Source organism: Coloeus monedula (genome assembly GCF_965178545.1).
Source record: "Coloeus monedula genome assembly, chromosome: 3".
NCBI lineage: Eukaryota > Metazoa > Chordata > Aves > Passeriformes > Corvidae > Coloeus > Coloeus monedula.
The window spans coordinates 28904395-28922368 of record NC_138783.1 but is presented as its reverse complement, the minus strand read 5'-3'; the positions used below and the strand labels follow the sequence as shown (position 1 = coordinate 28922368).

At 45.4% G+C, this 17974-nt stretch overlaps 1 protein-coding gene across 1 annotated transcript; it reads right to left on the bottom strand.

Annotated features, from left to right (window-relative positions):
* Positions 1-299: 299 nt before the first annotated feature.
* Positions 300-830, bottom strand: LOC309570769 (epidermal differentiation-specific protein-like; the record flags this gene model as incomplete). Its single annotated transcript, XM_082277783.1, has 1 exon — positions 300-830. One exon carries the CDS (start codon positions 828-830, stop codon positions 300-302), a length of 531 nt encoding a protein of 176 aa, XP_082133909.1.
* Between the last annotated feature and the right edge of the window lie 17144 nt (positions 831-17974).

Genomic DNA, 17974 nt, shown 5'->3' with positions numbered 1-17974 from the left:
TGCTGAAAACATCTAAAAGTGACTGCACGGAACATTCTCTGGATACGCAGAGACATCTCATCATGAAAGGGCAATATTTATCTACATGAAACAGTACATAAAACAGACCCACTGTTGCTTGCAAGAGCTTCTTTAATGGCACCAAGACAAAATGGATTACAGACAATGGCAGAAGCCATGGTATTGCAAGGGCATTTTAAAACAAATCACAAAGAAAGTGAAAAAAGCAGAGGCAGAGATCTAGGTCTCAAATTTCTTGCCAGGGATGCATCTTTCCTCAGCTTTAGGAGATTTGCATTCTAATAAGAACGGCCAGGACGAAGGGGACGCAGGAAGGAAAGCTTGTCATTGAAATTGATTGCCTTGTAATTTGGAAGGTTTTCATGATCTCGAGCAATGTATTGAATTCCACTTCCATCACTGTGCTCACACAGCAGCCAGGCACCTCTCTGGACTTTGTGGGAAGACATGATGTCATTGTCATGTCCTGCAGCCAGGTTAGTTGCTTCTGTTATGACTCTGCTCTTCCCTTGATAGTTGGTATGCTCATAGAGAGTGATCTGGGGATTGCTCAGATCTTCAGTGATCATCTGCAGAGAACTGATCCTGTTATTCATCCTTGAACTAAAAAAGCTATGGTCTCCCTCCTCAAGTACCAGCAATTGGCCTCCATAGTTTGAATGCTCATAAGCCACCCAGGGCTGGCCAATGACTTTTGCCGAGGAGGCAATATCATTCCAATCAGCATCTCTTAGATTGGCAATGTCAGAGGTGAATTCTTTGGACAAGCCCTGGAAGTTGGCACGCTCATAAAGGATGATTTTTCCCATCTCAGTAAGACTTCTAGAATTTTAATTTCTTCCTTTAGGAGCTGGATGACAGCCTGAATGAAAGGAAGACAGAAAACAAGCAACGCTTGTAAAGAAGCCTTTTGGACCTCGAAACAAAATAATGGACAGCCAGGATGGAGAAAGGGAAAAAGGAAAAATAAAACATTTTGAACAAAGAATAAACATAGAAGGAGCTGGAAAAGAGTGAGATCATGACATGTGTGTGTTGGTTTAGGTGTATGCCCAAGAGTAAGTTGTAAAATACTCTCACATTCACCCCTCACAATTGTGCATCGCTGGCCCCCTCCACCCTCTCCCTTGGTAAGGTCTGTCTGTCCTGCAGCAGCCATCTCCTCATCCCCTGGAAGATGGGCTCAGTCTCTGCACATGCAGACAGCAGACCCTCATGGATGTGCTGCAGCTCTCACCCAACTCTGAAGCCTCCTTCCCTTCCCCTGCATTTCACAGCAGCTGCCCAAGAAACCCTTCCAGTTCTCCTGCACAGTGTGCCTCTCACCTGGATGTCAGCTGCAGGGCTGGGGAGAGCTGAGGGTGATTCCTCCAGTGCAGGGCTGTGTTTGTGAAGGGTGTCTCACCTGCCTCCATTTATAACTTGCACAGGAGTCTTGTGCAACACCCCACTCCAAGGAACTGAAAGTGTCTAATATTACCCCCAGGGATCAAAACTCATTATCCGGTGTATTTTAGTTTCGGTGGTCCTACAAACAGACATCTTCTTCCTCTTGTTCAAAAGTCTGTTGAAGCATGAGAGACTTGATGACATGGGGGAAGTTCAGTTCTTGTTTGTCCTTCTCCTCCAGAAGACAATGGAAGCAGAGTAATAAAAAGTTATTGAAATAGCTTGTGACACAGGTGGTGTAGAATGTTTCTGCCTGCTGCTGTTTACATTTTTGCTTTTTTGGGAAGAACATTGAACACACAAACTTGGTTTTCCTAAGAGTTTTTCTGGGAGATATCCGGGTGGCAGAGAGGGCATTTAGGTAGCTTTTTTCTTTTTCAATTCCCTTTTCTCCTTAGGATCCCCCGTCAATATTGTTGGAAAAGGTCTCCAAGATCATCAAGTCCGAACTTCAACTGAATGCCACTATGCCCACTAATCCATATTGCAAATGTAACTTCTACTTGTGTTTTGAACACTTCCAATGGTGGTGACTCCACCACTTCCCTGGGTTGCCCATTCCAAAGCTTAATCACTCTTGCTGTGAGGAAATTTTTCTTAGTATCCAACATGAACCTCTCTATGCACAACTGGAGGGCATTTCTCCTTGTCCCTCCCTTGCCTGGGAGAAGGGCCAAACCCCTATCTTGCCATAAGCTCAGGTATTGTCAAGAGAAAACATATCTCCCCTCAGCCTCCTTTTCTCCAGGATAAACACCCCAGCTCCCTCAGCAGCTCCTCATCAGACCTGTGCTCCAGACCCTTCACCAGCTCCATTGTCCGTCTCTGGACTCGCTCCAGAACCTCAACATTTTTCTTGCAGTGAGGGGCCCGAAATTGAACACAGGATTCCAGGTGTGCCCTCACCAGTGATGAGTGCAGTGCAACAATCACTGCCCTGGTCTCTCTGGGCACACCGTTGCTGATACAGGCCAGGATGCCATTGACCACCTTGGACACCTCAACACGCAGATGGCTGATGTGCAGCCCTCTGAAACTTTGGATGCCCCATCCCACAAAGGGTTCTTCAGTGCCCTTTCCAACCCAGACCATTCTTTGATTCTGTGACATATGTAATCACATATATATTTATGTAGAGTAATAGATGTACATGGTACTATCATATATAATAATCAAAACCACCAATATTATCTCAAAACCACACAGAAAGTCACAGTTTGAAACCCAGAAACATGATGTAAATAGAGACCTTCTGGCATGATGTAAAACCAGCTTCAGAGTCAGAGTTTTAAAGCAGAAGCATAGCAAAAGACCACCACAGATCTTTGCAGACATTTATTTTGTACTACATACTGAATATTGTAAATGGTGCTTTCTACTGTCAGTCTTGAATTTAAACACTTGAATATGGTTAGACATGGTGTTTTTTTCACAGAGACATCAAGCTGTAATCGTGTTGTCCTAAATTTATCTCAAAACATTCTCCCAATTCAGTCTGAAGTAAATGCTTCAGATAATATTTCTTTCTAATGTTTTTCCTGTATCAACTGTTTCCATTTCTGTCTACGGACCACCAATATTGTTTCTCCTCATTTCCCCATCCTCCTTTATTTTCTTCTCTGCATGGGTACAAATTATCTCTGACATCAATTACTGGTTCTCCCAAATGCCAGATTATGCTTTCAGTGACTCCTACTGGAACTCTGCTTTGGAGAAAACAGCATCCCATAAACTCCTCTGCAGGGAATTCTGTAGTGTGTGTCCCCAGGACTCAACCCATCCTCTCTCTGGTCACTGTCTTTCAAGGGGCTTTGATTCCACTCGTTCTGCTCTGGTCTACCTGACCAATTGCCAAGCACAAGAAAGGTCATCTAATGAGTTATTGAACTGAATTAAACTAACAATGAACTGTAGAATTTGCTGTATTTCTGCACTTTCCCTGTAAAACTGCCTTATCAGTAGGACTTTACTTTGCAAGATCATGCTAGTGAAGATTGTGCTTCCTCTCTGCTGGTTTTGAAATTAACTAACGGGCAGCCTGGACAAGATTACAAAGTCATCACTAGAACACTTCCCAGAGACAACTCTGAACCCTTGTTCCTTTTTCACTATTAAAAATAGTTCTAGTTTATGTTTTCACAAAATGTTTTAGGCTGTCACTTAAAATTTTCATGAAAATCTACATTTGCATCAAATGAATTTTTAGCACAAAAGTAACACAAAATCAAGCTGGATTGTTTGTTTGTTTGTTTGTTTGGGTGGTTTTTAATTTCTGCTTGCCTTTTTTGTTGTGAGACACTACAATGTCCACTCACAGGAAACTGCAGTAGCCCGACCACTATCACAAATGGAAGGCAGGGAAAAGTTAGAGAGAACTCTGAGACCTGGCTCACTGGGTGGTCAGGATGGGTCTAAGAGCATCTTCCCCAAGCTTTGAGTACTGTGTGGCACAGAGCAGTGTGTGGTGTTTAGGCAGGGAAGCCATGGCTGGACTTGCATTAACACCTCAGCTACAACAGAGGCAGGGACACGTGGTAGAGAGGCTGCTACAGGACATGGGGTCTGCAAGACCAGATTGAAGAGGCGTGGATCCTGCAGAGGCCTAGACCAAGATGGATTGTTCTGTTGGGCCTTGCTGTCCCTTCTCCTTCAGTCACCAGCTCTACAGGTGTCTCCTTCTGTCCTGCTGAGACAAACCTTGCTCTTCTTGTCTGCAGGCTTCCAGCACTTTTGATATTTAAAGTGTGGGAAGGCAAGCTTGTAAGAGTATGTGGAGTATGACAGCCTCTGTTCCATTCACTTTATCAAACAAAGACATTTTCAGCTGAAGAAGAGTCATAACGGTGTGATTGGTCGGCAAAGTTCAAGCTGGAGTAGGCAGCAAGTAGGGCATGGATGCGGTCAGGGATTTCAGACAGGCAGGAGACTCGTGCTGGGATTCAAGGCAGCCACGACTGCCAGAACAGCAAGGAGAGCAGTGTGTGGTGTGTGTGTGGGCTGGCTGCAAGCACCAAGCTGCACTAGCCAGGGAGGAGAAGACACCAAAGTGTCCTTTGGTCAGAGAGCCCAGGGGCAGGTATGAGAGTGGACAGGCTGAGGGCTCTCAGTCCTGTTGGAAGCACCTGTGAAGGTGCTTGTGGCTGTGGAGAGTGAGGGTGTGCAGGTCTCCTCTAGTGGGCTTCCGTGTGGATGATCTGCAGAGGAGGAAGGAGACGGGGCTGTCTGCTCTTCCATTCAGTGGGAGTGCTGGCAGTGTCAGCTGTGGGGGCTGAGGGCAGCCCCTGGTGCGTGGCAGCCGGTGCACTTGGCCGTGGCCGTGTCCTTCCTGTGCACATGTGCGTGCCTGTCTCTGGCTCACACAGCCAACCTCAGCACGGGCTGCCCCTGCAACCTGGGCAGCGGCTCCGGGAAAAGCAGCCCTGGGCAGAGACCCTGCAGCCTGGGCTCCAGCAGCCGAGCAGGAGGAGCTCCTGGGGCTGAGCCCTGCTCATCCTGGCCTGTCCCTCCACATGGCACTCCTTGGAGAGTGGCTTGGCCAGAAAGAAACTCTGCAACTGGGGCTTTTCCACAAAGAAAACCACCCTCGTTTAACTTTAGTGCTCTTTCCTTTTACTTTCAGTCCTGGTCTGCTGCTTGTAGGAACTCTCATGGGCTTTCTTGGAAAAGCATCTTGTGTGTTGAAATCCCACAGACCCACAGATGCTCTCTCAGTTCTCTTTTTCTTGCACTTGTGGTTGGCTGCTATTCTACTTCTATTCTCTCAAAAGCAGCCAAACAGCTTCCTGAAAAATTCCCTTCCAAAAATCCCAAATTCACTGAGAAACCCTGAACACTAAACAGAGGAGAGACAAATTGCTGGGACGCATGAATCAAATCTCTGAGTGCAGGGACAACACAAAGGAGCTCATTAGACCCATTGAGTCAATGTCAGTGCACAGAAATCCCCATCAGGACAGCGTCAGTCTGACACGGCTGAATAGAAGGGATGGACAGGGGACACTGATCATCTTCACTTGTAGCAAGATTCCTCAGGAGCAATCTGGCTCAGGAAACACTGGGATTTGCCAGTCTTGGTCCTTATGTGATGAGCTTGAATGATCCAAGAAGCCGGGAGAATTGTAGGATTGCTGGACAATTGAAGTTGGAAGTGACCTTTGGTTGCCATTGGGTCCAGTCTGCTGCTTAACACAGGGACAGCTGTGAGGTGAATTATGTTTGCTGGTGGCTTTATCCACTCAGGTCTTGAAAACCCCTGAGTATGGAGACAACCCAACTTCTCCAGGTGCTGTGATTTAAAATTTGCTGACCTCATTGTGAAATTGTTTCTCAGGCATGGAAGAGACAAGGCTAAGGGTTCTCCGAGGTGCACAGCAAAAGGACATCTGGAAAGAGTCTTAAATGGCAACAGGGAAGCTCTAAATGAAAATAAGGGGGGAAAAAAAACCCTAAGTGTTTTTCAGCATTGGTTGGCAGATGGGCCAGAGATCCTGGGGAATCTCCACTCTTGTAGCTGTTCAGAAATGAACATGGCCATGTGTAACCTGGTCATGTTTCCAAGTAGCTCTGCTGTGAGTAAGAGCCTGGACTAGGGAAATCCCTTCCACACTAAATCTTGCTGTCAGTGATTCTAAGGAAGATTTAGAGGCCTTTGTCACTCTCTGCCTGATTTCATCCTTTGTTCAATTTCAATGAAGAAGTGTCATCATCAAGTCATGTGTACAATAACTTGGGGATTACTTGTTGGACATTTATGAATTCCGTTTCTCCAATGTCAGACTTCCCTCCCCGTTTCTCCACAGGCTCTCACCTGCTCTCTTGTCAAATGTAATCCCCATATTGAAGGCTCAAAGTCCTTCTCCACCTTCACTTCATCCTCCTATTACTGAAAAACTTTCAAGAATCCTTTGCTAGAATTTTGGACCTGACACTTCCGCATTTGTTTAGATGCTGTCTTTGATTAATAAAACCCAAACCTCTGCAATTGCAAATGCAAATTTCCTGAAATATTCCCTTCCATATCCCTCCTTAAACCTTTTCTGTTTTGTAGGATTGCACTCCTCTCTGGTGCATGGGTAGCTGTGACTAGGACATTCCAAGGAGTGTGTATGGACTCCTCGAAGAATTTAGGCTGGAAGGAACCTCCAGGGTTTTCTACATCAGGCTGCTGCTCATGGCAGGATGGAGAATGGGGAGATTGTCCCACTCTGGTTATGAAGCCAGAGGAGAGAAAGCAGTGTGGAACAGGAAGGTTTGTTACTGTAGTGTTGTGGAAACACTTTCTGCAAGGGGCTGAGGGAAGAGGAGATGCTGGGAAGAGGCCACGGCTGTGTCGGTGGGAGAGAACGAGAGAAGAGAGGCTGCAGGAAGGCAATGGGAGCTGATAGAGGCAGCAAGTGTCACCACAGGTAACACAGTTGGGCATGGCAGCCACAGACACACAGACAGACGGACAGAACTGTCCTGAGCTGATGGCGTATTACTGAACCAAGGAAGGGCAAGCATGTGGCTGAGCAAGAGCCTCTCCAGGGGGACAGACTGTAAGACAGTCACAGATGTTTGGAATTAAGCATTGCATGTTACCTTATTTATCTTCTATTCTGGACTTCTCTTTTCTTCCTTTGGTAAGAATAGGGTTCCCTCAGCCGTGTCTTTCATGCCTGCAGGTATGGGCAATGAGCTACCTGACCACCCAAAAGCTTTAGTGACTTTTCCAGGTTTCCAGGTAAATCTCATGCTCATAGCAACTCCTTCAAGATTTCACCAGGATCTTGCTCATCTTGGCAGAATGGTCAAGTTTACAAATTGAAAGCAATGAAAACATGTGAAAGAAGTAAGGCAGGTAACAGGAGACAGCTGTAGCAATGCATAACAAGCCAATCACACAGGTATTCGTAGATATTTTTATTTGAATATAAGTGACTGCCTCCTGGCATTTATCCAATAAGCAAAAATATAAGGAATCATTATAGGGGATAAATGCAAGTGACAGAAATCTCTATGTCCTTCTCTCCCTCATTCACTAATGTTTTCTGAACTTTCTTAGACACTGCAGTGAGAGTAGTTAGTCTTTTGCAAGTATAGTAAACTTTATGAAGTTAAGATAGCCAGGCTCTGATATCCCTGAAGAAAAAGAAATCCCTTTACCTGGATTTTCCAAGGTTAATAGTAACTCACTCCTTTGGGCATTTGTATCTTCCACTTAAAAGAAGGAGAAATAAGCCCAAGGCACCAATTTCAGGGCAGTGTCTACTACCAAGAAAAGACAAAAGATTAACTGAATGCTTACAAGTTACACCCTAAAGTGAGACGTTGCAAGAATCTTCAGGTCATAGTGTCTGTGACAGTGAACACATTCATGTATTACCCACTCTATAACTAATACACAACAAATCAGAGAGCCTGACCTGAAACGAGGGCAGAGTGAACTGTATTGCTAAATTTGTACAACCTAACATCACAAAATCACAGAACAATTTGGGCTGAAAGGGATCTTAAACAGCATCTAGTGGCAACCCCCTGGTTCAGAAAGGCCAAGTGCAGCTCCTGTGTGACCAACGCAGTGACCAACGCAAGGAAATCGGGGCAAAGAGGAGCTCAGCACCGAGGCAGATAAACACTGCAGTGCAGAGCTGCCGTGTGACAGCTGCCACAACACCCAGCTCGGGGCGTGCAGCTGTCATTAGACAGTGATGGAGGAGGGCTGAGACTCTGCTCGTCCAGGTGAACTTGCACATGGCCACACAGATCAGGGAATACCCTGTCATTCCTCCTCCCTTACCGAGATACTACCAGTTTAAAAACACGAGGCAGTTTTTTCCACTGGGATCAGCCAATCAGGCAATTCAAAGTTATGAGAACCTACTGTTTGATTATGTGATTAAGAGCAGTAGAGGACTTTATCACCAGCATGATCCATCACTCTGATTGACTGTAGAAGATACAATCAAAAGTGTGATATTTAGATAACACTGCATGGGAGAAATTGTCCAGGACCACAGCAATAATCAACATGCTCATCAAGACTTTAGCACTGGTTGAGTCAAGCCTGAACCCACTGTTACTGAACTGTGAAAATGGAAGGAGACAAAACTGTCCAGGAGACATCCAGAAAAAATATTTGCAAGTGACTGCATGAACCATTCTCTGGGTACACAGAGGCATCTCTTCATGAAAGAGCAATATTTATCTATTCTATAGACACATAAAACAGACTCACTGCTGATTGCAAAAGGTTCTTTAATGGCACCAACACAAAATGGATTACAGACAATGGCAGAGATCACAGTACCAAAAGGACATTGTAAAGCAAATTAAAAAGAAAGTGATGCTGGCCCTGCACTTATATTTTCTGTTTCACTTAGCAGCAGAGACAACATGCAATGCTACAGCATTCCATAGCACGGGACTCTGGGATGCCACCTGAGGGTGCATTAGGTTACACATCCCTGGCATGCCTCTTAACTTGGACACACTTTCATACGACCAAGTGTGATAATCCTTTCATTTATGGGGCAGGAGAGGAGTGCAAGGCAGGATAGAGAAGTACAGATTTACAATGCAGCACAGCAGAAAGCTCCCAGGGAAAAAAGGCCACACAAGCAGAAGTAGAAACCAAGATCTCAAATTTCTTGCTGGGGCTGCATCTTTCCTCAGCTTTGGAGGATTTGCATTCTAATAAGAACGGCCAGGACGAAGGGGACGCAGGTAGGAAAGCTTGTCATTGAGGTAGATTGCTGAGTAATGTGGAAGGTGTTCATTTTCTCGTGCAATGTATTGAATTCCACTTCCATCACTGTGCTCACACAGCAGCCAGGCACCTCTCTGGACTTTGTGGGAAGACATGATGTCATTGTCGAATCCTGCAGCCAGGTTGGTTGCTTGTCTTATTACCCTGCTCTTCCCTTGATAGTTGGTATGCTCATAGAGAGTGATCTGGGGGTTGTGCAGATCTTCAGTAATCATCTGCAGAGAACTGATCCTATCATTCATCGTTCTACCAACAAAGTTGTGATCTCCCTCCTCAAGTACCAGTAACCTGCCTGTATAATTTATGTGCTCATAAGCCACCCAAGGCTGGCCAATTACTTTCACTGAGGAGATAATATCATTAAAATCCAAATATCCCAGACTGGAAATGTCAGAAGTGATTTCTCTGGACACACCCCTGAAGTTGGCATGCTCATAAATGATGATTTTTCCCATCTCAGTAAGATTCCTGGAGATGAGAGTTCTTGCTGTAGGCTTTGGATGACAGCCTGCATGAAAGGAAGACAGAAAACAAGCAATGCTTGTAAGACTTTACACAAAATGATGGCAAGAATGAGGAAATAAAGCAAATGTAAAATATTTTTAACAATTAATAAATGTAACAGCAGCTGGAAAGAAGTGAGGGCATGACATAGAAGCTTGTATTTGGAGGGAAAAAGTAAAATGAGATATGTGCCCACAACTTCCCAGTTTGAAGTAGTTGTGTGTGTTGGTTTAGGTGTATGCCCAAGAGTAAGCTCACTCACATTCATGTGCACTCTCACATTCACCCCTCACAATTGTGCATCACTGGCCCCCTCCACCCTCTCCCTTGGTAAGGTCTGTCTGTCCTGCAGCAGCCATCTCCTCATCCCCTGGAAGATGGGCTCAGTCTCTGCACATGCAGACAGCAGACCCTCATGGATGTGCTGCAGCTCTCACCCAACTCTGAAGCCTCCTTCCCTTCCCCTGCATTTCACAGCAGCTGCCCAAGAAACCCTTCCAGTTCTCCTGCACAAAGTGTGCCTCTCACCTTGATGTCAGCTGCAGGGCTGGGGAGAGCTGAGGGTGATTCCTCCAGTGCAGGGCTGCTGTTTGTGAAGGGCATCTCACCTGCCTCCATTTATAACTTGCACAGGAGTCTTGTGCAACACCCCATTCCACAGAACTGGGAAGTGGTATCATGCTCAGGGATCAAAACTCATTAACTATTTTATTTTAGTTTAGATGTTCCTACAGTCAGACATCTCATTGCTCTCATTCAAAAGTCCATTGGAATGCGAGGGACTTGATGACATGGGGGAAGTTCAGTTCTTGTTTGTCCTTCTCCTCCAGAAGACAATGGAAGCAGAGTAATAAAAAGTTATTGAAATAACTTGTGACACAGGTGGTGTAGAATGTTTCTGCCTGCTGCTGTTTACATTTTTGCTTTTTTGGGAAGAACATTGAACACACAACCTTAGTTTTCCTAAGAGTTTTGATGGAAGATTTCCAAGTGACAGAGGTGGCATTTATGTAACTTTTCAGTTTTTCTTTTCCCTCTTCCCCTTACAGTCCTTGTACCATTAATGCTGGAAAAGCCACCAAGATAATCAAATCCAGCCTTCAACCAAATGCCACCATGCCCACTAAACCATATTGCAAAGGGCCATTTCTATTTGTGTTTTGAGCATTTTTGGGGATGGTGACTGTACCACTTCCCTGGGTAGCCCATTCCAAGGCTTAACCATCTTTCAGGGAAGAAAAGTTTCCTACTATCCAACATCAACATCTCCATGCACAACTGGAGGGCATTTCCCCTTGTCCCACCACTAGTTGCCTGGAGAAGAGACAAACCCCCATCTTGCCACAAGCTCCTTTCAGGTACTGTCAGAGGAAAACATATCTCCCCTGAGCCTCCTTTTCTCCAGGATAAACACCCCAGCTCCCTCAGCAGCTCCTCATCAGACCTGTGCTCCAGACCCTTCACCAGCTCCACTCCCCTTCTCCGGAGTCTCTTCAGAACCTCAATGTCCTTCTGCTAGTGAGGGACCCAAAATGAACACAGGATTCCAGGTGCAGACTCAGAAGTGCTGAGTACAAGGGGATAGTCACTGCCCTGCTCCTGCTGGCCACACCGTTGCTGATACGGGCCAGGTGCCATTGGCCTTCTTGGACACCTGGGCACAGCTGGCTCATGCTCAGCCATCTAAAGCTGTGGATGCTCCGTTTCTTGAAGGGCTCTTCAGTGTCCCTTCCAAGACAAGCCGTTCTCTGATTCTGTGACATATGTATTCATGTGTATATTTATGAATAGTTACAGATGTACATGGTCCCATCGTAGATGATAATCACAAGCATCAATATTGTTATCTCAAAATCAGACAGAAGATCACAGTTTGATACCCAGAAAAGGAATGTGAATCGAGAGTTACTGGTATGCTCTAAAACCAGCTTCAGAGTCAGAATTTTAAAGCAGAAGCATGGCAAAAGACCACCACAGATCTTTGCAGACATTTATTTTGTACTACATACTGAATATTGTAAATGGTGCTTTCTACTGTCAGTCTTGAATTTAAACACTTGAATATGGTTAGACATGGTGTTTCTTTCCATATGATTGTGCTAAATATGACTCCAAACATTCTCCCAATTCAGTCTGAAGTAAATGCTTCACATAATATCTCTCTCTAATATTTTCCCTGTATCAACTGTTTCCATTTCTGCCTATGGACCACAGACATTTCCTCATCCTCCTTTATTTTCTTCTCTGCATGGGTACAAATTATCTCTGACATCAATTACTGGTTCTCCCAAATGCCAGATTATGCTTTCAGTGACTCCTACCGGAACTCTGCTTTGGAGAAAACAGCATCCCATAAACTCCTCTGCAGGGAATTCTGTAGTGTGTGTCCCCAGGACTCAACCCATCCTCTCTCTGGTCACTGTCTTTCAAGGGGCTTTGATTCCACTCGTTCTGCTCTGGTCTACCTGACCAATTGCCAAGCACAAGAAAGGTCATCTAATGAGTTATTGAACTGAATTAAACTAACAATGAACTGTAGAATTTGCTGTATTTCTGCACTTTCCCTGTAAAACTGCCTTTGGTCACTTATCAGTAGGACCTTACTTTGCAAGATCATGCTAGTGAAGATTGTGCTTCCTCTCTGCTGGTTTTGAAATTAACTAACAGCCAAGCAGGAGGAGCTCCTGGGGCTGGGCCCTGCTCATCCTGGCCTGTCCCTCCACATGGCACTCCTTGGAGAGTGGCTTGGCCAGAAAGAAACTCTGCAACTGGGGCTTTTCCACAAAGAAAACCACCCTCGTTTAACTTTAGTGCTCTTTCCTTTTACTTTCAGTCCTGGTCTGCTGCTTGTAGGAACTCTCATGGGCTTTCTTGGAAAAGCATCTTGTGTGTTGAAATCCCACAGACCCACAGATGCTCTCTCAGTTCTCTTTTTCTTGCACTTGTGGTTGGCTGCTATTCTACTCTCTCAAAAGCAGCCAAACAGCTTCCTGAAAAATTCCCTTCCAAAAATCCCAAATTCACTGAGAAACCCTGAACACTAAACAGAGGAGAGACAAATTGCTGGGACACATGAATCAAATCTCTGAGGAGCTCATTAGACCCATTGAGTCAATGTCAGTGCACAGAAATCCCCATCAGGACAGCGTCAGTCTGACACGGCTGAATAGAAGGGATGGACAGGGGACACTGATCATCTTCACTTGTAGCAAGATTCCTCAGGAACAATCTGGCTCAGGAAACACTGGGATTTGCCAGTCTTGGTCCTTATGTGATGAGCTTGAATGATCCAAGAAGCCGGGAGAATTGTAGGATTGCTGGACAATTGAAGTTGGAAGTGACCTTTGGTTGCCATTGGGTCCAGTCTGCTGCTTAACACAGGGACAGCTGTGAGGTGAATTATGTTTGCTGGTGGCTTTATCCACTCAGGTCTTGAAAACCCCTGAGTATGGAGACAACCCAACTTCTCCAGGTGCTGTGATTTAAAATTTGCTGACCTCATTGTGAAATTGTTTCTCAGGCATGGAAGAGACAAGGCTAAGGGTTCTCCGAGGTGCACAGCAAAAGGACATCTGGAAAGAGTCTTAAATGGCAACAGGGAAGCTCTAAATGAAAATAAGGGGGAAAAAATAAAAGCAAACCCTAAGTGTTTTTCAGCATTGGCAGAAGGGCCAGAGATCCTGAGGAATTTCCACCTTTGCAGTTGTTCAGAAATCTCTTGAAGATGGCCATGAATAACCTGATGATGCTCTGCTGTGAACAAGGGCTTGGACTAGGGAAGTTCCTTCCACACTAAATCTTTCTGTCAGTAATTCTAAGGAAGATTTAGAGGCCTTTGTTGCTCTCTGCCTGATTTCATCCATTGTTCAATTTCAGTAAAATTTTCATTGTCAAGTCATATGTACAATAACTTCAAATTATTTCTTGGACCTTTATAAACACCTTTTCCCAACATCAGACTTCCCTTCCAATTCCTCCACAGGCTCTCAATCATTTCAAATGTTTCTACTACCAAGAAAAGACGGAAGATTACGTTATGCTTGTATATAATACCTTGAAATGCAACATTGCAAGAATCTTCAGGTCATAGTGTCAGAAACTGGGAAATGACATCAACAAGGATATTCTTGCATCTTTATTTTTTTTCCATTGTATGAAACCACTTCATAATCTTGAACTCTTTCCATATATGTGGTGTTCTTTCACTGTCCTTCACAATATTCAGGTGTTATCCACTATGTGCCTAAGAAGCAGCTAGAGAGGCACTATTCTTCTACCCTTTAATGCCACAACCATAAACCATCCAGCCTTAGCTGTAAAAATGTTAAAGCTTTAGCAGAGACTTCTGTTTACACAGCCCTCCACAACAGAATAGGGTAGATTTCCTCCTCAGTCACCCTTGGAAAGCACAGGATTTTGTGGATACTTGGAGATATATAGACTCATTGTGCTGATGTTCAAAATTTAAGAGTATTGCAGAAGAGGTACTGCAAATGTGAAAAAAGGCATATGAAACTGAGAGACTGAAACTGGGATCTGAAACCACAGCAAGGTTCACTGTATTGCTGAATTTGCACATCCTAGAATCACAAAATCACAGAATGATTTTTGGCTGGGAGAGATCTTAAACACTATCTAGTTGCAACCCCCTGCCATGGGCAGGGATATGTTCCACTAGACCAGGTTGCCCAGAGCCCTGTCCAACATGGCCTTTGAGAAATGGAGCACCCATAGCTTCTCTGGGCAACCTGTATCAGTGCCTCACCACCCTCATCATATAAATATTCTGTCGAATGTATAATTGAAACCTCCCCTCTCTAGGTTTCAAAGATCCCTCTAAAAATCTGCAGAGCTGCATGCAGTACTCCAGGCAGGATCTCACCATAGTGGATTACAGGGGAAGAACCTCCTCCCTTGACCTGCTGACTACACCCTTTGGCAGACCAGGGTGCGCTTAGCTTTCCAGGCTGCAAGCTCACAGTTCTGGTCCATGTCCAGTTTTTCATCCAGCAATGACCCCAGTTCCTTCTCAGCAGTGCTGTCCCCAGTCCACTCATCCCCAGACTGATCTGATCCTGCAGATCAGGAGGTGAAGGCTCTGCTGAAGCTGTGCTGGCTGTCTCCAATCACCCCCCTGTCCTCCATGTGCCTACAAATACCACTGCAGAAGTAATTTGAGATATGTGATTGTTGGCCACCCACACATGAATGGCCTTGTCAGGGTGAGTGGAAACCAGTAACAAATGGTGTCCCCCAAGGGCTCCTGCTGGCACCAGACTGCTCCATGTCTTCATCTGTGGCACAGGCAGTGGGATCGAGTGCACCCTGGGCACGTTTGCAGATGACACCGAGCTGAGGGGTGCGATTGATAGGCTGAGGGAAGGGACCACGGAGAGGGACCTTGGCAAGCTCCAGCACCGGCACCATGTGCACCTCGTGAGGTTCAGAAAGGCCAAGTGCAGCTCCTGTGTGACCAACGCAGCGACCAACGCAAGGAAATCGGGGCAAAGAGGAGCTCAGCACCGAGGCAGATAAACACTGCAGTGCAGAGCTGCCGTGTGACAGCTGCCACAACACCCAGCTCGGGGCGTGCAGCTGTCATTAGACAGTGATGGAGGAGGGCTGAGACTCTGCTCGTCCAGGTGAACTTGCACATGGCCACACAGATCAGGGAATTCCTCCACCTCCCTTATCAAGATACTACCGGTTTAGAAGCACAAGACTGGTTTAACCATTAGGATTAATGAGTTCAAATTAGTGAAAACATTCTGTTTGATTGTGTGATTAAGAGCAGTAGAAGACTGTATCATCTCTCCAACTACTGTCTTGAGATACAACCAAGCATGTGATATTTAGGTACAATCTGCAGGTGAGAGTTTGGCCAGGATCAGCAATAATCTACATGCTCACCAAAACTTTAGCACTGGTTGAGTCGAGTCTGAACCCACTGTCACTGACCAGGGAAAATGGAAGGAGATAAAACCTTTCAGGAGACCTCCATGAAAAAGATGTCAATTTTCTGAATTTTTCACATTTTCCGAACACATTTCCTGAACACACAGAGACATCTCTCCATGACAGGGCAGTGTTGTTCTACACCAATCAGACCATAAAACAGACCCACCGTTGCTTCCAAGAAAATCTTTATTGGCACCAATCTAAAAGACATTACAGACAATGGCAGAGGCCAGGGTACCAGAAGGGCTTTGTAAAGCAAATCACAAAGGAAGGGACACAAGCAGAGGCAGAGAACAAGGTCTCACATTTCTTGCTGGGGCTGCATCTTTTCTCAGCGTTGCAGGATCTGCAGTCTAACAGCCACAGCCGGGGCGAAGGGGACGCAGGAAGGAAAGCTTGTCATTGAAATTGATTGCCTTGTAATTTGGAAGGTGTTCGTTTTCTCGTGCAATGTATTGAATTCCACTTCCATCACTGTGCTCACTCAGCAGCCAGGCACCTCTCTGGACTTTGTGGGAAGACATGATGTCATTGTCATGTCCTGCAGCCAGATTGGTTGCTTCTCTTATTATCCTGCTCCTCCCTTGATAATCAACATGTTCATAGAGAGTGATCTGGGGGTTGTGCAGATCTTCAGTGATCAGCTGCAGAGAACTGATCTTATCATTCCACTTTTCACCAACAAAGTTATATTCTCCCTCCTCAAATAACAGAAATTGGCCGCCATAGTTGACATGCTCATAAGCCACCCAGGGCTGGCCAATGACTTTCACTGAGGAGACAATATCATTCCAATCAGCATCTTTTAGATTGGAAATGTTGGTGTGGAATTCTTTGGACAAACCCTGGAAGTTGGCATGCTCATAAACGATGATTTTTCCCATCGCAGTGGGACTTGGGGAGTGTGGATTCCTTGCTGTAGGAACTGGATGACAGCCTGCATGGAAGGAAGACAGAAAACAAGCAATGCTTGTAAGAAGCCTTTAGACACCAGGCACAAAATGATGGGAAGCGTGGTGGAGAAAAGGAAAAGCAGAACATTTTTAGCAGAGGATAAACATAGCAGCAGCTGGAAAGGAGTGAGGGCATGACATAGAAATTTCAGTTTGCAGGGAAAACATAAACTTACATATGTGCCTACAACTGCCCAGTTTGAAGTAGTTGTGTGTGTTGGTTTAGGTGTATGCCCAAGAGTAAGTCATAAAATATTTTCATGGTCACCCCTCAGAATCACAAATCACTGGCCCCCTCCACCCTCTCCCTTGGTAAGGTCTGTCTGTCCTGCAGCAGCCATCTCCTCATCCCCTGGAAGATGGGCTCAGTCTCTGCACATGCAGACAGCAGACCCTCATGGATGTGCTGCAGCTCTCACCCAACTCTGAAGCCTCCTTCCCTTCCCCTGCATTTCACAGCAGCTGCCCAAGAAACCCTTCCAGTTCTCCTGCACAAAGTGTGCCTCTCACCTTGATGTCAGCTGCAGGGCTGGGGAGAGCTGAGGGTGATTCCTCCAGTGCAGGGCTGTTGTTTGTGAAGGGCATCTCACCTGCCTCCATTTATAACTTGCACAGGAGTCTTGTGCAACACCTCAACTGACAGAATGAAAAGTGACTGAAACCCTCCAAAAGCCAGATCAGCCACAGTACTTGAAACGCACCAAAGCACATTGTGACACATGGGCTGTGGAAGTTTCCTGCTTGTGGCAGTTTATATACTTGCTCTCCTGGCATGTGCTTAAAATTAACAAGGAGTATGTATGGGAGACATCCAGGTCACAGAGATGGCATTGAAGTACGAGATGTGAAAAAAAAAACCCTTTTTTCCTCAAGATCATGGTATCATTAAGATTGGAAAAGGCCTCCAAGATCACCAAGCCCAGCCTTTGCCCAAATATCACCATACCCAATACACCGTATTGCAAATATCACTTCTACTTCTCTCCCCTGGTTTCATAACCAGTTTGGGACAATCTCCTCAACTCCTCAAGGTTCCTTCCAGCCTAAATTCTTCGAGGAGTCCATACACTCTCCGTGGAATGTCCTAGTCACAGCTACCCATGCACCAGAGAGGAGTGCAATCCTACAAAACAGAAAGGAAATTGTTTGAGGAGGGACACAGGTGGGAATATTTCAGGAAATTTGCATTTGCTATTGCAGAGGTTTGGGTTTTATTAATCAAAGACAGCATCTAAACAAATGCGGAAGTGTCAGGTCCAAAATTCTAGCAAAGGATTCTTGAAAGTTTTTCAGTAATAGGAGGATGAAGTGAAGGTGGAGAAGGACTTTGAGCCTTCAATAT